This window comes from Nesoenas mayeri, assembly GCF_963082525.1.
Source record: "Nesoenas mayeri genome assembly, chromosome: 2".
NCBI classification, from domain to species: Eukaryota; Metazoa; Chordata; class Aves; order Columbiformes; family Columbidae; genus Nesoenas; species Nesoenas mayeri.
In genome coordinates, this window is record NC_137543.1 from 116,428,547 (window position 1) to 116,449,930 (window position 21,384).

The following is a 21,384-nucleotide window of genomic DNA, read 5'->3' on the forward strand; positions in this document are numbered from 1 at the left end:
AACCAAGTAACCACATAGCACCATAGTTTCAGAACCAGGTATGCAAAACTGATGGCTTGGGTATACCTTTAACACTATATAAATACACATTTCAGCCACGCCCATCTGTGGCCTGGCATTCCATCCCTGAAGCTGTAAGTCAGATGCAAACAGGCATGTTTCCTCTGTTTGGTTGTTTTCTGGTGTGTGCAGGTTTTTTTCTTACATCTGCTTACCATAGGGAAGAGACCGAGAGAGTGGTACCGACGTGATATGGCATTTGGCATAGTCTTATTCCTAAGGTTTTTCAGCTCTTCTTGCGCCTCATGAAGCATTTCCATGCACTCCGCATACTTGTCTTCCAGCTCCCGCAACTGTAACATGCAGAAAACAGTTCAAGACCTTATGGGCTGCACTACCATCACAAAAAGCCTGCAAATTCTTTTCACATTGGTAAAGGACAAAGGTGTAGGGGAAAATATCCCACTTTAAAGGAAAAGAACCTCAAAGACAGAATATAATTGAATAATAAATAACATGGATTAGTAACAGGAAGGTCCAAGAGGGAGGAACTGCTTTATCCATTTCCTGTCCTACGTAACTACATGAAACCACTGTCAAGAAGATACAGAGCTAAAAGTATCTTTAGTGTAATCAGGTGTGGTGCCTAATTACTGCCATGACATCCACAGTGGCAAACAGCACAGGAAAAGGACAAGACATTTCACAGTGCCCCAAAGGACTTATGAATTTTAAAACCAAGACTTACATATGTACATATATCTATCTATCTATATATATGTACATATAACCTCCAATAACCTAAGACCATGCCTCACTTTTTGCTTGACTTTGGCAAAGGGGTAGAAGTCTGAAATACCACATTCCTATAAGTTTCATTAAAATAAGCTACTTGACTTAGAAACAGAGATCCTGTCCCAAGAAAGGGATGGAGAAGCATGAGCTCAATTCTTTGTGGAGAACCACAGACACAAAAGGCTCATCAATAGAAAAAGTTTCCATGGGCATTCCCACTTTGAACACCAAGTATTTCAAATACAAGACACATCATAAGGGGATCAAGTTTTAGTCATTCTATTTTGTCCATTTTGTTCATGTGAAAGTAGCACTCAAAAGACAGTCAAAAGTCTTGGACTGTCTTTGGTTTATTTGCTGAACAAATACACTACAAATAAGCTCTTCCATGGTATCTCACTATTAAAAACAGGTTTAAGCTACCAGCCAAGAGACGCCAACTTCTAAATGGGTTCCCATATAGTCCATAAGCCTCAGTTTTTCAAAATGTATGCTAGTTGGAGAACAGGAAGGAGAAAGTTTTGAACTCTACGAGGAACATAAATGTTTCTTCATTCCATATATATAGGCAAAATTATTTAATACTTCTGGGTCTAGCGTAGACTAAAACCTCCATGGTAAAGTGAACAGCTATTGCCCTACTACTAAATTATTGTAATACTAAGTAATGTGCTCACCTCTGCTGTGAGCTGTCTCTGGGCATCTTTGGCTGCTCCCAAATGCTGGACAAGTTCTTCATTTTCAACTGCACACTAAAATATGACCAGAAATGTTAGAAATACTGTGATGTTCTGTCCTGTGATTAAGTTTATATCCTATACTATAGGTAAGTAGGAAAAGTCTAAGTTTTCTCAAGACCCTCTCTGTACCAATATTAGTCCACACATTAGTTTAAAAGCATTTAAACACTACTTTAAAACGTTAATACAAGAACACCCAGCAGTCTGTGCCCTGCTAAATGAACTTCCAAGACCCTAAAACTAATAAGTATGTGCTCACTGAAATATTTGTACTAACATTCTTGTCTTACTGAAGTAATTAAGTTTAGTGTAGAATTTAACATCTAATATTTAAAATAAATTTGACTATTTTATTTGATATATCATACATGCATCTCTTAATAAATTGATGCTTTCTAGTCAAGTATGCTAGATATAAAATATCAAACACGATTACTCAGATAAGGAGGGTGCAAAATGTCCTTTAGGCTCTAGTATACAGAGGACTGCAACTTGTCTTCCAGCTACAACAACAGCAAATCACAACAGTAGTATTGCAACTGGATTCCTTACAGCTTTTGCCTTTTTCTGGAGATCGACTATCTGAGAGAGAAGATGGGTGATTTCTTCCTGCTGCCGGGCAGCATCTTCAGTTTTCTTTGCTAACTCTTCAGAGATATTGGCAATCTGGATGTTTGCATCCCCTTTAAGATAAGCAATTACAATTAATATTACAAACCCCAAAGCAGAAAAGTAAGCAGAAAGACGTTCTTTCGGAACACCACTTGATTCAGCAGAATCCTTCCCCAATACACAGCAAGGTATTTTTGAAAAACAGCCGTAGGAAACAAAAACAGAAAGACAAAGTGCTCAGGAAGCAAAGGAGACTCTATTTCCCCTCAACATTTTCTATGCAAAACTATTTTGCAACTGAGAAAGATTTAGCTCACAGCCAGAGTTTTCTGCTGTGAAATTTCAGCCAGAAATTTTCTCCTCAAAGTCACTTACATAAGGAAAACAAGTACCACAGAAAAACATGACTGACTGATCTGACTCAGTTGTCTTTTATTTTTACTGAATAATCTTGAATGAGAAAGGAAAAGAAATAAGGACATACTTAGCTCTTTTACACAGTCATTGACAAGCTGTTGTTCTTTCTCTTCATAAGTAATTGTTTCAGTCTTCAGCTGACAGGCCTGTTGAAGAAATCCACATCAAATATTCTATATTAGCACATTTGTAATTTGCCAAGTCTGTTGCTGCATTTCCATCTGCTTAAGAAAGTCAAGCTTTTCTAATCACTCCTCCAGGAAGACAGTGAGAAACCACAGTTTTTGCCTACCCACCCTCATCTTCTGGAAAAAGGGGCCAGGTGCACACTCAGCAGAAACATTACTGTATAGATAAACTTGCATCATTATCACCATACCCCACTAGATGTCACTTGAGTATTTCGCACGTAAAATTAAGAAAAAGCTCTCAACATACAGAAGACTAGTATGCAGAGCTTGATCTGGTCACCTGAGCAAATCCAGGTATCCTCAAAGACTAATTAAATACTTGGTTTAAATAACTGAATTAAGCAATCAAGTAGAGGATGGCCACAAGGTTGGGTGTAGAGAGGAAGCCATTTGAGGAGCACTAAAGTCACTTTGTTTCTTCAGCCTGCAGAAGACTGAGGGGTTCTTCACCCAGAGGGTGCTGCAGCACTGGAACAGGCTCCCCAGGGAGGTGTCACAGCCCCAAGCCTGACAGTGTTCAAGAAGAGACTGGACAACACCCTCAGACACAGGGTGTAAACTGTGGAGTTGTCCTGTGCAGGGACAGGAGTTGGACTTGATGATCCTTGTGGGTCCCTTCCAATTCAGGGCATTCTATGATTCTGTGTTTTAAAAAACATGCAGACAGTATTTGAAAAGTTCTGCCACTGTATCCATATCTGCTACACAAAGCCTTAGTGCTACCTCTCTTCCCTGCTTTGGTTTTTCCCCTCCCATTCTAGGAGTGCCCAGAGTACCGTGGCTACAACCAGCTGGTTCTGCTGGTACCACCTCGGTGGGTCTGTAATCTATTCCCAATGCTGGGGACACGCACAGACACTCACTGACTGCACCTGTAGGGAGATGCGTAGCTCAGAGGTTTCAGGTTTGGCTCCATCCTGTGCCTCAGTGGCACAGACTGCATCCCCCTGCAAGGGAGGTCATTGGTACACAGGGTTCTCCCATCAGCTCCTGAAGCAGTGGCCCTCCTAGTTCTAACCCTACCTGAATTATTCTCAAACCATCTATTGCCCATCTTCCCTGAGCGACTTCTCAATTAAGTATACAGCACTCTCCATTACGTGGTGTCTTGTCCAAAGATGTGAAACTACCTATTTGCAATGGGCCCTGCATTTGCTCAAAATATTTCTTGTGCTATACTCTGCTACGTGGTTGCAAAATTGTAACATGCTCCCAAAGTCTTAAAGTTGCACTGAAAATGAATAGAAAATTATTCATAGGATATTCAGTTACTAAGTGTTATCTCTGACAGATAAGGCACAGTAAGTAAACTTTTAAACATTGTGTTGTCTGTGAAACAAAATGGAATATTATCAGAAATAAAAGGCCTGAAAAACACATTCAACTTAAAATACTAAGAGCCTGACTTGAAACACAAATTGAAGGTATTTAATGCAAATTTAGGCTAGCAATTGTTGTTTTGACAAACACTGAATTTGTACCAGAGAGACCATGCCAGCCTACAAACTTCAGATCTGCATCTGAAGTCACACACATCTACCAGGTCAGCTCTTTAACACCTGTTTGGAAGTGCAGCTCTGGCTGCCAAAACCTGCCCATGCTGCTGCACATTTTTTTGGCAAGGAATCTGCTTTGCAAGTAGCTTCAACGTAGCGTCCATGTTTCAGCCTTTCCTTCTTTTAGAAGGACAAAGGATGGTGATTAAATGGCCACAAGGGATCTGTGTCATATGTGGAATTATATACGCTTAATTAGATTCAAGTTTTAATACACGCTTTTCAATACCTGCGTTCTGGTGTTTAAATGAACAACTGTATTAAGCAAAACAGGAAGGGAGCAATTTCACCTCAGATCTAAGCACAACATTCTCCTCTTCAAGGTCCTTGAGTTTCTTTTGAAGAGAATCCAAATGAAAGTAGTTCTGGACGGAGGAGGAAGATTCATTCCTCTTCAGCCTTGTAATGAAAACAACAGTTTTAACCAATTTTTACCTGTATTATGGCCAATCTCACAGGAGAACAGACTGAACAGAGGTCTCAAAACCTGTCAGAGCCACATGAAATACAGCTTTGATCATGCCAGGATGTTTGGGCAGCAATGTATTTGCCATGATTTTTAAGAGAGAACTTTCAAACTTCTTTATTATTCCCCACTTTTCTATGGAAAAGTTACTCAGCCAAGGCTATGAGAAATGAAACCACCTTACTACAGGGAGCAGCCCAATAGCTTCCTGATTTGTGTTGGATGTTCACCACAACGCAGCAGTAACTCTACCGGCAAGGGCAGATCACCCCTCCGAGCCTGCGACGCTGTTTAGGCAGCTAATTGCCAGGAACCCACGCTACGAGCCATGCTTTATTTCCTTCCCTCTGCTTGGAATTTTTCACAATGCCCTCAGGTCCTTCAAGCACAGAGGTCACACACATAGTACGTTGTAGCACAGCATGAAAAGGTATGCAGTGTTGTGGGGTACCATAAGTGGGACCTATGTCTGATGCACCACCACAGTGGCCTAGTTCCTGAGAAAGTTATGGGGCTACCTCAACAGCCTCCCCATGTGCTTCTCTCTCCCGACTCTTGTCGGCACCACTGGAGCCAGCTGGTCCAACGCAAATCCTTCCAGACGGTGCCATGCACCAAGTTCGGAGTCCCATTTATTGTTCCAGCTAATACAGGGATTATCTTACAACTTCAAAGCTATCAAATTGTCCAAACTACCCCTGCTTAGTACCAGATGAAGGGTCATGTTGTAGATCGATAACTTACGGGGTGGAACAGATGGACTCTGGCTCACTTTCTTCAGCAGCACTGGTATAGAACTGGAGCAGCTCATCTTTCATGGAGAGCTCATGCCGCAACTGAGAAACCTGCACAGAGAAAGAGCTTGCAGGTCAGTAAGTTGCTTTTCTAGGCACATTCTTAGGTAAACCCCCTAGTTATTAATCCTCTAAGCATCATCTTCGGACTGCATCAAGAGGCCAAAACTGGAACAGAGCAGAACCAGTTCCTTTACTTCTTAGAAAGAAGGAAAAAGTTGCTTTTTAAATTACACACAGTATCACAGTATGTTTGGGATTGGAAGGGACCTCAAAAGATCATCTAGTCCAATCCCTTTTTTTCAGAAGTTCAAAAATGCAATTATCCACCGCTATTAAAGACGGTGAAAGAAAAACATGTCTAAAATGAGTAATCCTGACTCACTATTGCATTAGTCTAGATTCACGTCTACAGAGATGAATATATTACAATGATACTGCACAAAATTAATGTGGCACAATCAGGACAAACACTGTTTTGTTATCCATTTTATGTGATGACTGTCACCATCTGGCTTGGATACAGACATTAGATACAGACATTTATTCTTCTCCAAGAACCTGTAGACAAAATTACTGAAGTGCTTGTGTAGTAAAGTTGTATTTGGGACTCAGTTGCCTGCTGAGCTGCAGAACACCACCCCACAGCAGCAGGCTGCAGTTCTGAGGTTGCTGCAACAAAGGAGGCTGTAGACAGTTTCTGAGTGCAGTTTGGGCTTTCGACAACTCCAAAACATGAGTCTAGTGAAGCAGGATATGGGAACCCCATACTTAGTACACATGTATCAAAAAGGAACAAAACATCCAAACCGAGTTGTTACATACCCTGTAGCTGTGAGCTCCAGAAACTTAAGCTTGATCAATTCATATTATGATTCTCCAAGAAAAGGGTTAAAAACCTCAGTTACACAGTAGCACTCACACCACTTCACAGCTGCAATTTAAGACTTCAGTGGAAAGAGATTAATTTTTATTTTCCTTGCACAGCAAAAATAGCATAAATGATAAGACAGATCTGTGTCCTTCCACCTGCACTGCAAGACTTTGGCCTCAGTTCTCACTTTGCAATAAACAAATTGCAGAGCACATTTGTTTTTTTAGACTTCTGCTTTTTGTATTGTAGGCATATTTATATTAGTAGTTATTACTGGATAAAAACCTAGAGAATATCAATAAAATAGATTTAAGCTGCATTTTCAAACACGAAGACGACTCAATGCAATAAAGCACTTAAACAGTGCAGAATTTTAAGCAAATGAGGTCATTTACTTTCCTAAGGCTATTCTGTGTAATCAGAAGCACTGAGGCACCGAGTCCTCCTGAGACACTTGTTCTAAAATGCAAAAGGGGAAAAAACCCAAGCCAACTACATTTCCAAAAACCATGAAACAAAATCCATGCATTAATTTTAAGAGGTTCAGTTTCCCAGTTTCAGGAAGAGCTAAAAACCTGAGCCAAACATAACAATTTACTTCCCTCCAGCATATTATGGCTCAGCATTTTTAAGTAGCAAGGATTCACATAGTGGGTAGGCACCAGATCATCTCTAGCTTTTGCTACACTTTTTTCTCCATGAATTAAAAAGACTGAGGATACTATTTTCACTGCCATTTCCAAGCATTCCACTTCTCCAAAGGAAGGTGAACAGCCAGAAAGGGTGACCTTTTATAGGAACAGGACCAGAGGCGATGGACACAAACTGAAACACAGGTGGTTCCCCCTGAACATCAGGAACAACTTTTTCCACTGTGAGGGTGACCAAGCACTGGCACAGGCTGCTCAGAGAGGTGGTGGAGTCTCCATCCTTGGAGATATTCAAACACTGTTTGCATCCAGCCCTGTGCAACAGGCTGTAGGTGGCCCTGCTTGAGCAGTGGGGATTGCAAAAGATGACATCTAGAGTTCACTTCCAACCTCAGCCATGCTGTGAAATGTGAATAAAGACCTCACTGCAGTTTTTGCAGAATTTAAAAAGTACCTATTCAATCCTCTTCTCTTATGCCTTGGCCTTAGAGACAGTTGTCTTAGTTACCATTTTATTCAAATACTTGGCATTAATGGAAGCCTTTGAACCTACTAAAGAAAGATTTTCAACATACAAAAATGTCATGACTTTAAAGCCTGATGACCTCTGCCTCAAAAGCATCTATTTCTGAAAGAGTCAAAATAGCAATATAAAAGTTGGGTGTTGATAGAACATATGGCTCAACATACCAAGCCACCTGCTAAGAAGCTTATTTCTGGTGGTCCTGTTCCTAATGCTGCTTCTGAGTCCCTCTCTATAAAAATAGACCTGGCAGAAGCATCCCACCCATCACCCACCTTACTCAACCAAATCTTCCATTCTGGATGTATGGTATGAATGCACTGCCCTGCCCAGCCAGTATGCACATGCCTAGTAAATGCCATATCAGCCACTGCACAAACGTATTGGTCTGCCACACAATGGGACTTGAGCAGCAGACATAAGAGAATTAGTTTTACTTGCCAAAAAGCATAGGCCACACCAAAGGGTCTTATCTCTATGTGTGTGCACCGCCACCATTTATCGCACAGCTCGGATCCCTCCATCCATACTTTATTCATCAACCCATCTCGGATATAATTCAACACCTCACAGCCCCGAGTAGTTTTATTAACAGCCTTTTTTAAAGTTTGTAATCCACCGTGGTTCGTTGTTCTTCTGCTCACCCTACAACCATGAGATTTCTCTCCCTTTTGCTCAAAGCTACATATGGACAAGACCGTATCAGGAGACCATACCAAATCACAAACCAAGGTCATTGTCCCAAAACAGGAGAAACATTTGCCTTCAGCTCAGTTTGTAAGTCAGCAGAGCTTAGTGACACTTGCAGTACAGAAAATGAGCTCTTTTAAAGCATCTTGTACAGTTTCATCCAAGATACATCCATCAAGAATCTGCCAATACCTATGGCACCCAACTCCCCATTCAGAGGAATAGTAAGAAATAGCAATTGTATAAATAGTTGATTAAAAATTCAATTGCATGTGGAAAACACAAGGTGTTACTTTAAAGTGTAATTTTTCAGGTATGTTTTATAGATCACACCAAATCAGAAAACACATGCACCATCATATTATATCCTAAACGTGTTCATCGAATGTCTAAAACATTATTACTGCAGTCAGACTCAGACAAATTTATGTACTGCAGCAGGCTACTGACGCATGCTTCAACAGATTTTATCATGGCTCCCTGTAAAGACATACAGTAAAATCACAAGAAGCTGTAAGATCTTAGTAATCTAGATAGGTGGCAAGTCTTAGCCTATCCCCGTTTGCTTCCCAACATAGCTCTGATGCTTCCTAACACTGACAAGTTCATACATACAGAGCATGTTGAATAAAAATTACCAGTCACTAAAACATAACCTGACCCGCCTGAACAATGGAAGCTTAACGCATTTATGAAGTTGGTCCAACTTGGAAAAGGCAGAATGCACATGATCTCAGTGAGCATGTGCTCCTGAAATCTTCATAAATACAAAAAAGTGATTTACCTTATATGCGATACCTATATCATATTCAGTTTGAGAAGCGAAGGGAAGCACTCCCAGCATTCAAATGCTGCATTCTAAGGGTCAAAAATCCAACTCAGGTATGAACAGAAAAGCATTTGGGAAAAAGCAATTATTGTCAAGGAAGAAACAGGTGAAAACTGAGAAAGACTTGGGGAGAAATAAGAAGAGCAAGCTGCAGGAGAAGGGAAAGAGTGATGACTTAATCAAAACAGAGGGGAATTATGCATAAAGCAGGGGAACCAGGTCAAAATAGGCAGAAGAAAACAGAGGGTATAGGCACCCAAAACTAGACAAGTGCTTGGTTTCAAAGAAAAACAAAATTTGAGACAGAGTAAAATTTGATGGTTTCAGGTTGTGTTTTTGTTTGGTGTTTGTTTTTTCCCTCTCAAATAACCTGGTTTGAGCCATGTACCAAGAAAGTTAAGTATGCCCAAGAAAGTTAAGTATGGACAAGGTGAAGCTGGAGGGAAAATTCTCCCCATCCCTACAGATACAGCACTTGGGCATAAAAGTCTTACCTCTTCCCTGATGTGTTCTACTTGCTCCTCCAGGAACTCATTTCTTTCTGTCAATGATTTATTCTTCTTTAACAGCGACTGGCCAATCCGAGCAGCTAATTCTAAGTCCCGTTCTTTCTGTGAAACATTAAGAAAAGAAAGCTAACTTCATTTTTTTTATTCAACAATGGATTAGTGGGAGGGTAAAATTGTCATGAAAGGGAAGGAACAAATACTTCAACAATAAAAAGACTTTTTCCTTCTGTGAGGGTTTGTTTGTTTTATTGCTAAGTTTCTTTTTATATTCCTGCTTATGTTACATTCATATTATTGAGAAAAGACTGACCCATACAGAGTTACTGAACTATATGCATGAAAGCACAGCTTCAAGGTCTAATGTAAGACAACATAAGTGAAACCAGATCTGGTACTCCATTACAGCTTTATTTGAGAAACTATTTCATTACTTTGTTATACAATCTGCAGAATGCAATCACAGAGCTTTAAATGTAACATTTTAAAGAATTTTAAAGAGGCACAGTAAAAGTAGCAATGAACTCAGGCATTTCAAAGCATTCTTCTATTTTCACTTGCTCCACCTTGAAATAAAAGGCAGTAAGCTGGAACAGAAGCCAATTTCACCACAATGTAGGTTGAGCTCCTATCTTCTTCATATATAAACATCCACTAGTGCTTTGTCTAAAAAGAAGTCCTACCCCTTTCCTTTTCGCAGATGCCCAGATCTACATTAAGTGGCTACTCTCACACCATGCTTGCTTGTTCCCTTCTTCCCCATCTCTGTGTGCACAGAATTGGAAATAGCTGATCTAGACAGTTCACCACACATACTAATAAAACTAGGAGATTATCCTGGTGCTGACATATACCAATACATGTCTCATTTTCAGCAAAGATGAGACATGGGGTTGTAATCTGCCTGGGACAGGATAATAAACTGCCTAAAATTTCGCACCGTTCACTAAGCATATCTATTTATAATTTTCTTATTCAATTACTGGATGTTTACAATAGTGGGAAAATGGCGCTAAACTTCCCACTTACTTTTAGTTCCGCACCATTTGAGGAAGAATTTTCTCCCTATCACTGAAAATAGTGTTTGGGGATAACTTCCCATCCCTGACAGCTATCCAGATTTTATTACTAAAAGCTACCTTGTGTCATGTGTACATTAATGACAAACATCAAAAAACCTATAGCTACTGATCACATGGATTTGAAGTCAATGAATTTGAATGAAGAGGCTTTCATAGTGGAAAAAAAAATGAAGTTACATAATAATCAGTAAATAAAAACACAGGTTATTGATCACAGCATGCACTTATCTACAAATAGCATTTTCCAAATGGTTTCTGAAGGTCAGGCATACATTATTATTATCTATCATTATTATTATCTAGCCATAAAATCTCTACATAATCTTACATACAATCTTTCAGAACAATAGGTCCCACAAAGTTATCAAAAAAATATTTGGTTTATGTATCGAGCCAACTTATTGTTCAGTAAATCAGCTCTCTTCATAATACAAAGTGGGAAAAAAAAAATATTGCTGCATCTCTGACTCTAGAGAGGATGAGTTATCTGGCAGCAAGGCTTCTAACCTCAAAGATGAGGAATGTAAGTTTATTTCCAGGCTCTTTAAATTAACCTCCCTAGACTTCCTACACAATAATCAGCAATTCAGCTCTAAATCTCAGTTTGGGGTCAGGCTTCTTACAGTAAGAAGGAACTGATTTATCACAGCAATATCGAAGAAAATACTGAAGCTAAATCGATTTACACTTATTAGGAAGGGATGAAAAAGTAGGCTCACAGAAGGACCTGCTCCTGCTCTTACCACATACCCAGGCACTCCCTTTGCTGACTTTCATGGCAATAGGCACAGATTTTCAAAATACTGACATGCACATTGTTCGTGTCTTTCCTCTCTCCCCGCCAAAATGCTGCACCTTACACCCTGCCAACTCTGTAATACACTCATTGGAAGCTTGTTAACAAGACAGACACACAAGAAGTAGCTTTTGGTATTGTTTTTTGCTTGTGTGTGAAGGTAGCCGAAGGAGTTACACCTTAAGCTCTACAAACAGATGTAATCTCTTGTGATAATCATCATTTGGGGAACAGAGAAAGGAGCTGTAAGCATATCTCTGCCTAGGAATAAAGTGATTAATCAGAAATGAGGTCAAATAAAACAAAAAGTTCACTTAAAGTATTTGTTTTATTAAAGGTTCACCTATTACACATTCATCCATTTTTCCTTTGCTATTGTACCAATAGGGAAGTTCACCAGAAACTTTAAGTCCTTTTAGCATTGCTCCCATGAGTGTGGTTTCTGGATCTACAGACATTTGGCTACACGGACTCAGGGGAGGAAACAGTTTGGCAGAATGCTGCATCATTACTGGAAGGGGCCAAGGAAACAAACGCAAGTAAATCTGAGCCAAAAAAGACAAAGGGAACAGGGCAAAACCAGGTACCAGAACTGTCACTATTGTACAAGCTAATGGATTATTCCAGCACGAGTCTTTTCGGTAAAGCATCATTTTTAACCGGTGTTTTATAGAAAGTTGTTCAAAAGAGTCCAGGTCAAAGCACAAAATGCAGGACTTGGTACTGAGAACAGATGTATCAAGCAAGGGTGCGAGACGGGAGCATTCCCACGCTTGTTTCCTTGCAGAATTAGAGGAAGAACAGACCACATGATGTATTCAGGCTAGACAGACCCCATTTTTGATGCTGCTATCGCAATATACAAGCAAATAAATATGAAGGATTAAATTACATATAGTCATGAATTAATGCAATTCTAACGGTTTTCACCTAAAGAATTTTTCATAAATATTATTTGGAAAATCATTGCTCAAGTTTACTGCAGAAAAGCAGCCAATTTCAGTCAAACAATTTATCATTATATGTACTGAAGAGAAGCATTGTAGCTTGACAATTGCTATTTGCCATTTCTTGAATGCCAAGGATTACAGTAAAAACAATTTCCATAATAAAGATGTTTAAAATTTAAAACAAACAAACAAACAAACAAAACCTCAAACAAAACAAATCAACCAACCAACAAAACAAGCCTCAAACCAAAAAAACCCAAACAAAAACCCAAACCAACAAACAAAAAAAACCCAACACAAAACACCAAACAAACAAACCAAAACAAAAAAAGAAAAAAACAACCCACCACCCAAACATAAGGCAAAGAAGAAAAGGCTTGGAGACAAATTGAGAATTAGAGATTTTCTAATTTTGTGTCTATGCACTTCTCTGGAAAGACATCATCTGAGATAATAATTATTAATAGAAGACTATTTGTGATTATTTTTAAATTATAAAAGAAGAATAAATGCATCAATAACAATACTCTTAGCTTTAGACATCCTGTAAAAATATGTGTCATTTTGAGATTATTCCCCCGCCTCCCTCTCTGTTCATTATATCAAATATTTGGCCAAGAGCAAGTTAAATGTCCTCTACTGAAAAACAAGCACAATTAATGAATCCATATGACTGAGGTAAACAAATGACCTTTACTTATATTTACCTTACCAATGAGATAAATTGTACATACACTAAGAGCACTTATTCCTCCTCATTTGAGTACAGTCTACAAACACTTTTGTAGTGGTACCACACAACTTCTGTACTACTCTCTCATACTGTGTATAGGTTCTTAAAGAGATGAAATACTTGCCTCTTCAAGAAGACGTGTAACAGCATCTATGTCATTGTATGTTTTAGTCATCTGGCCCACTCTTTCAGCACATAAAACTGTGAGGAAATAAAAGAAAACATTAATCATGTTTGCAGTACTATTGGGGGAAAACATCCTTTAAAGAGTTTAGGTTTGCATAAGTTTTCATCTTATATCAACTTTTGACTGAGCATATTAAAAGCTATAAATAAATTGGAGCTTCAAGTTAAATAAAGACTATAATTGTTTCTCTCTTGTGATAAGTATTTGTTTCTGTCAGTGGCAGAACAAACCATTAAATGATAAAATTTTCTTCTCAGAAGGGCAATGCCTTGAGTTAAAAAAACAATCAAGGAAGAAGTGAAAATGGATGTTCCTAGATACATAATTAGAATTCTATCATGTCACTTAGTCATTGTACTACATGAAGTAGAATTACTCAAGGAATTAGCCACTCCAATACTGTTAGTAACACTGCTCAACACAAAGATACTACATCATATTAAGTTGGTAAGAACTGGGTTCTATGGTATGAGTCAGCGAAGTAAATATAACATGCATGCAACATAATAAACTATTCTTATAACACCCAGACCACGCCACCGTGGCCACAGTATCATTCATGAAAATATTTACTAAGGCTGGTTAAGATGATTAATCACTAAGGTGGAACCAGGAGTTTTGTTAGACTGAAGAAAGCATGAGGAAGTTTAATCTACTAGGTGATCCTTTAAGAAGCTACACTCACTTATCTATAAGCGTGCACGTTTTCTAAAAATCCACCAATAATCAGAAGAAACAACAGCACTTTCTGCTCTACCCTTACAGCCTTTCTATTTTCAGCTACACCTATTCTTCAAATCCTGTAATTCTGAAAAAAGGGATTGTTAATGGAGCTGAGTGGTTATAAGGCTGCTGTAGCACAAGTTGTTCTTCAGGGGATTTACCCTTGACAATGTCAGTTAAAGCTCCATCTGACAGATTGGCTAATGTTGCTTTAGCGTGCCTTAAGGCAGGGGAAGAGACAGATGAGGCCTAATAAGATTTAGATCTAAAAAAAGAAAGAAAGAAAAAAAAAAGTGTATTGAGTATAGTAAGATTACCAGGAGACAGTTTATCACCCTAAGGAAACAATGCTATCCATTCAAAAATATACAATATACAGAAATACACAGTTGATCATTACTAAGACACATAATACATCAAGTGGAACAGTACTTAGGTATTTGTTGAAACACTGGAAGTTTATTTTTTTGCTTGAACTAGAGCAAGAAATACAATTTGTTTCTGTTTATTTTCCTGTATCTCAAATTCTATTTTTGAGGATCAAATCCTGAAAACATTAAAAATACTCAGTGATGTCAGCAGTGCCAGTGACCTCCAAAGAATGCCATTCAAAATATAATTACACTTATCCAAATAAGTCTGAAAGTGGTAACAATAAAAAGGTTACTCTTCAAGTAAGTAATTTGACAAAAATTACACAGCAATACCAAGAACAACTATACCACTGCACAAGCAAAACCACAGCATGTCTGTAAACCACAAGCTATATTGGTGAAATGCGGACTAATCAGGGTTGAAGTTACTTGCAGGAAACATCAACTACAGTCAGCAAAGTGGCTAAATAGAAGATTTCTATTAAAACTTCACATGAGGACAAAGGTGTGATGTCCAGAAGCCTATTCACAATAAAAAAAAAAAAACCATCACCATAAACCCAGTATTTTCAAACATAGTAAGTTCATAAGTCATGCAGTAAAACGTCTGTCAGAAACCCTGACGCCAGTAGTTTACTTTCCAAAACAACTACACACTAAATAGTTGCCTTGGTTACAACATTCCCTCACTACTATAAAACAATGTTTGAGATTATCATTAGCAAGCTCATTTTAACTCTGTACTGAGCAATAAATCATCATTGATAACGATGATGGCCACTTCATATCATCCTAATTCATGAATCTATAAGCTTCCTAACATCCAAGCTGATAAAAGGATGGTGTTCCCACAGACAGGATAAAGTCACTCAGCTGGGAGAAAGCATGATAAAGGTTGATTCAGCTCACTTGGGCGTTCCTTCAGAACTTACCCTTTAATCTTTCACGTGGCAGGGTAACACCACAGCCTTACCACAACAGGCTTATTACCAGCCAAGCTGTAGCGACCCGGTCACCAATAGCTTTTATATCTCAAAATTTCCATCAGTCTTCTGTTGGTCACTGTTAAAACAGAGGTCTTCATGTACTGCTCTGTCAAACTGGAAGGGCTTCAAAGCAGAAATGATACCTTATGCATCCTCTTGAACATCGCAGTAGAAACAAACTTCCACAGTCTGTATATGATAAAAGGCCTGTTCCAGCCAACCAACTCCCATCGCTGTTCAACATATAATACAGCAGAAGCATGGAGTTGGTACCTAAAAGGAAGGTTTTCCTTTTGGAAGAAGGGCAAACTTGCAAGGAGGTGTTTCTCTATCCCTCAGAAGGCGTGTGGGGAGGAGAAAATGAAAAGCAAGAGGAGAGAAAACAATTCAGAAGAATCATTAAAAAAAAAAAAACAAACTCGAGACAGTGTATTAAGTAGGTATTCAGACTCCACAAACTGCAAAATAATACTCAGCCAATTGCTTAGCATTCAAAAAAATCCCCAAAACCTACCAGTGAAAAAGACACACTATTTGAATAATCATTTTGACCTCAAATCAGTGAAGTATGAAGGGGGTGGCGGGAAACCAAAACCAACAAACTCCATATCTAATGGATTCTGCATAGTAGGTTCCTAGCCTGCTGGAGTTTCTGATGAATGTGAGAGCCTGGTAACACTACCATAAAGATAAAACAACAGCAAATGAAGGACAACACCCTGTAACACAAAATCTAGAAGGGCAATTTACTGACCTCTTTTTGCTCACTCGCAAATCAGTAGTATTTTTGCTTGGGGGTGATAAGAAGCACAGCATCTAAACGCATGGATGCGCACAAACATCCAAATCAAATGCACTTTGTATTTCTCTGTTTATGGAGAAGGCTTTTAGATAATAAAGCAAGAAAGAATAATAATAATTTAAAAATATGTCTACAGCAAGTGGAGGGACCATAGAATTCCAGAAACCATCATCATTTAGGTGTTCCTGCTCTGGCGGGGAGATTGGACTAGATGATCTTTCGAGATCCTTTCCAATCCCTGACATTCTGTGATCCTGTGAAACACAGAGTTAGAAAATGTGTTTTGATAATTGCTTTGAAACTAATGTCACAGATCCAAAACAGGAAACAAAGGACAGAGAAAGCTTTTATCACACTATTTTTATGACTGCATTAAATACATGCTACCAAGGACATATGTGCAATTCAAAGTATTTAGGCTTTTTTTAGCAGCCAAACATACAAAAGGATAAATGCTACACAGATCAGCTATTTCCTCTGTCTTAAAGTACCTGGGCAGCATTTTCACACCGTCTTAAAGCTTGCCCAATTTATGGGTACCCACATACTTGCACTTCCCAATGTGAGTCCAGCTGCAAGGATGTATCCTGCATTTATTTTTTGTCATTTATTTAATGCAGCATCTGACTAGGAGCTTCTTCCAGGCTCTGAGCTCCACACTGACCAAAGCACCAACTCCTAAGCTGAAGATGCTCAGGGAGAAGGGAGGAAAGTACGTATCTTCCTGGATTGCTCCCTGAAAGTCAAACAGCCATCTAGTATGCTGCTGAGAGGAAAAGTATGTTTCCAGGAAAAGGAAAGAGCCATGGAAAGGAAGCAGAGCAAGAATACCAGTACTGGGAGCTGCTGCAATGAGCCACCACCCACCAAACTGGGTATCCCGGTAGAAGGGAAATGGAAGAAGGAAAAAAATATCACAGGAGCCAGTTGTCACAGGTGTCCTCAGCCCTTGCTCCCTGCATCCCTCCTTGAGACACACCCCTCTTCTTCATTTCTGAGACCTATCAATCAGGGACAAATTAAAGAACCAAAAGAGAGCAGCTGTAGCGGAAGAGGAAATTCCAGCTCCCACTGCTCATCTTCCCATCTATTTCCAACTACTGGGAAACAGAAGAGGGATGTTAATGGTGAAGTTTCACTTTTGGAGCAGATAACACTCGCTGGTATAATTATAGAGTTTAACAGGGAAGGACCTAATGCATGGGAAGTTCCTTATTACCAAAATTTGTTTCCTCAGAAAGTACTTCAGTATAAGAGAACACTGTTCACACAACACAGATCTCTTGCAATTTTAATACTGATGCTTCTTGTTGGGAAGGTGGCAGCAGGGAATAAACTCACTGCTTTTTTCCTAACAGTTCCCTACCCAAAGCCTTTAACTATGTCAGGGCCTACTATATTCTTGATCAGTCATGAGAAGCCCTGCCTCACAAATTGCTTCTGTCTCCCCTCTAGTGAGAGCTCTCTCTGAACACAGAGACATAACCCAAGTTCATTGCATCCTAAATGCTGCCTATTGAGACATGCAGAACAGACACAGTGACGCTGACTGACCAGTACCGCTTGGAAAACATAAGCAGAGATGCTGGCAGACTAGGACTCCTCAGCTCACCTTGGTTTCATGTCTGAAAGGCTATTTTTGTACTCCAAAGAGAAAGCACTTGCTCTAGAACCAAAGCTCTGATTTTTAGCCACCGACAGTTATGATCTGGCACTGGTTACCGCAAGTGCTGCAGCAACTTGAGCCAAGCACGTGAGGAGTTCTGAAATTGTACTGTACTACCTAGATTCCTTTTCAGATAAACTCTGGAAAATCATACCTCAAATGTGCTGTCAGCCCTGTTACTGACCCAGACTAGGAAGATTTCACATGCTTAAAGGTAAATATGGTATAAAGGGGAGTTTTTGGCAGCCCTGTCTAAACTGAGGCAGAGGCTCCAGGCTGTCACATCTGAGATGACCCTGAGAGAACATGTTCATCTACAGAGCTTAAAAACTTTAAAGCCTGAAAAATGTACTTCTGAGGCTTGACTTGCTAGAAGTCCAAATTTCAACATAACAGGCCAGCAGTTCCTCCAGCCTCCCCCACCACTCCCCTGCAGGATGCAGATGGGGAGGCCAGTGGGTGGCTGTGACCCTGCTCAGAGGGACATGGAGTGGTCACAGCACCAACTGCTGCGTGACTGCCCCGTCACACTGTGGGCGAGCTCCACGGGGGAGTCTGCAAGAACATCCTGTTGTGAGGGGTACGCAGTCAGCAAGTACATCTTAGCCTGGTGAAAAATAACTACCGTAAGTTCAATAAACGGTGCCAATACATTTTTTTAAAATGTTACAGCCCAGCTTGTGGTGATTTCAATGGTGTAGTTTGCAAATTAATCTTTTAATATTAAGGTGCAGTTACTGATTCTCCTAGAAGAAGTGATTTTTGTCTTGCTATTTAAGCTATGGTTTGAAGAGTGTTTGTTTACTGCCATGTATCTCATACAGTATTCAAATAGCATAGTAAATCCAATATTATAGCCTCACATAAAAACCTGTTATTACTTGATTTCAGGTTTGGGATAAAACTCTATTGTTATTTCCTCTCTGAAGTTTAATGCCCAAACACTCAGGTTGGCAGCCATTTCAAAGTACGTTCTCTAAGCAGAGCATGAACTGCAACAACTTTTCTTGTGCTGAATGAAGAATGGAGTTAAAGGAAATTTCAGCAAGAATGTCACACACTGATCACTTCTATTAACATAAACACAGATCAAATGTGGCAACTTGGAAAAGAGACACAAAGCAAAACTAAAGAGATAAGGAAAAACAGCTCGAGACAACCAAAGGCTTTACATTATTATTGTCTCCATGTTTGGGCCTCACAACTTACCATCATCATAATGCATACACCATTTACTTACACAGCTCAGCATAGCTCTTCTGTTAGAAGTAAAACTTTCATTATAGGATTTTCAAAGACTAGCCATCGAATTACTGTCTTGACATTTTCCTCCATCCATTTCTTGTCAAGAAATGTCTGTACTGCAGTCCATGCAACTAATAAATGGGTGTAGGGTTTAAACCAGGATCTGGACAGTAAATCTTTCAAAAATGTTAAAATGAAGTTAATAAGCCTGTTATAAATCATGCATTATCAGCAGTATCCCTCTCTTAAATACGGGATCTTTTCCCATTCAACTCTGAGAGCAATTGGCTGTACTAGTCTCCATTTTCTTTGCTTTAGTGTTTGAAGATTCCAGAGCCCTGTACAGCCTCCGTTCTAGTCAATGACTTTGTAAGATAAACCAGGTGGTTTTCATTCTCTATAAGTCAGATCCCTAGAGTGCCTGAACTTGAGATTTTAACAGTGACCACAAGACTATTTTTTTAAAAAAAACCCCAAAACTTAAGCTAGATTCTTAGCTTGCATTTCCTCATTGCTTCAGTTAAGGGAGACTTTTTAATCTAACTGTTACACTAGTAAACTGAAATAGTAAGGGACAGCTGCCACCACAGGTCCTAAACAGGTACTAGTATTTTCCTGTCCTACCTGCAAAAGCAAGAATCAAAACACAGCCCAGTTTCAGAATTACAATAGCTGACCAAACAATTCACTAACCAAAGAAAACTGAGAGGCTGTCCTTCCACAGCTCAGGTTTCTTTAACTAACAAAATCTGAGTAGACTCTATGAACAGATTTCCCTGCACAAAGTTTCACTGGTCAGCTCAAAGACCAGCTCATCAGATGAAGAGTAAACATGTTGCTGTCAGGCAAATTCACAACTCCAAAGCAAACCATTGACTCCAGGATCATTCTGCCTGCACCTTTACAAAGGTGCTTCCCATCCTCATCAAGAGAACTGATTCCATAATACCGCCGAGTGTAACGCTAGTTGTGAGGTAGGCTCTAGGATCTTACTGTCGGGACAGGGAAAAACCTTACTACATTAAAATGACCACGGAAATAATAGACAAGTAGCGAGTACAGGTTCTGTTCATGGAACAGGCCAAACAGCTAAGGAGTCTTAATTACACACTTTCTACCCTCTTATTTTCAATAACTATAAATGGTTAAAGTGGAGCATATTCTCAAGAGTTTCCACTTCTGATACCAAATTTATAGCCAGATAAAGCTAAAATGTTTCTTTTGTTCAGCATGAAAAGGCTACATGCTGGTGTTTCCATCTGCTTTACTTATAGAATGGATTGACTCATCCCCAAGAGAAATACTGTCATTTGTAAGTGTGCCCACGTGCAAAGATACACAGAAATAGCATATATCATTTTATGCATCTTTTTCACTGCTACACTGAGTGTTTAGGTGACTTCAATGTATAGGTGGAGGAGAGAAGACTTCTTTAAAAGGCATTTAAAATCCATTTAGAGCTTTTGAGAGGAAGGTACTGTAGAAAGACAAGGCCAAATTTATCCCACATACAACTCAGTATTTTATCTCAAAATCAACAAGAACAACTTCAGATGATACTTAGAACTGCATGAAAGGTAAAGTCAGCAGGAAGAATAAGAACAGCATGATGTATGTATCAGCAACCATTTAAATACTAAAACAAACAAACAAAACAAAAAACAAGCAATCAAACAAAAAACACAAAAAAACCCAAGAATCAAACATGTCAGTTGGCCTCTCTCAATAAGTCTCCTCCCCACCCCAATGCCCAGTTTTAAATTTTCCTTTTCCCAGTATTCTCTCCAGTACCTTTCTATTTGCACAAACAGAAAAGTTATTTCAGCTTCCTTCAGAGATGCACAATAGGAGAGATGGATAGTTTATTGACTGAGTATAAATGAAATCTAGGTGGAATATTTGATTTTGAGGAAATCTTTACAGGAAAGCCCTATGCAACAGGGTTCAAAGAGCATGTCATATCCACTGAGGCTTTGGACACAAGACCTCTTTCCCAAGAAGTGAATAAGGGTGTAAGTTCACAGCAGGTCACGTTTGCTGTGCTAACAATCTTCCAAAGCATCCTCACACCAGCTTTGTTAGTATATTCGGAAGGACTAGTTCTCTACAACAAAACAATTTTTTTTGGAGTGAAATTCACAGCACATGAAATAACAGATGGTGTGTTAAGCTTTTGGTACCTGAAACCCTGAAAAAA

At 39.2% G+C, this 21,384-nt stretch overlaps 1 protein-coding gene across 4 annotated transcripts in view; it reads right to left on the reverse strand.

Moving 5' to 3' along the window:
• Positions 1 to 21,384, reverse strand: part of TRAK1 (trafficking kinesin protein 1) — a gene marked incomplete at both ends in the record, with an annotated part of 108,161 nt that overhangs the window by 22,483 nt on the left and 64,294 nt on the right. For all 4 annotated transcript variants that reach the window (XM_080339807.1, XM_080339806.1, XM_080339805.1 and 1 more), the window contains 8 exons: positions 216 to 353; positions 1,473 to 1,547; positions 2,088 to 2,218; positions 2,632 to 2,710; positions 4,602 to 4,710; positions 5,522 to 5,622; positions 9,632 to 9,748; positions 13,329 to 13,405. In XM_080339807.1, the coding sequence (XP_080195933.1) occupies positions 216 to 353; positions 1,473 to 1,547; positions 2,088 to 2,218; positions 2,632 to 2,710; positions 4,602 to 4,710; positions 5,522 to 5,622; positions 9,632 to 9,748; positions 13,329 to 13,405 (827 nt within the window). The remainder of the gene's footprint in view (positions 1 to 215; positions 354 to 1,472; positions 1,548 to 2,087; positions 2,219 to 2,631; positions 2,711 to 4,601; positions 4,711 to 5,521; positions 5,623 to 9,631; positions 9,749 to 13,328; positions 13,406 to 21,384) is intronic.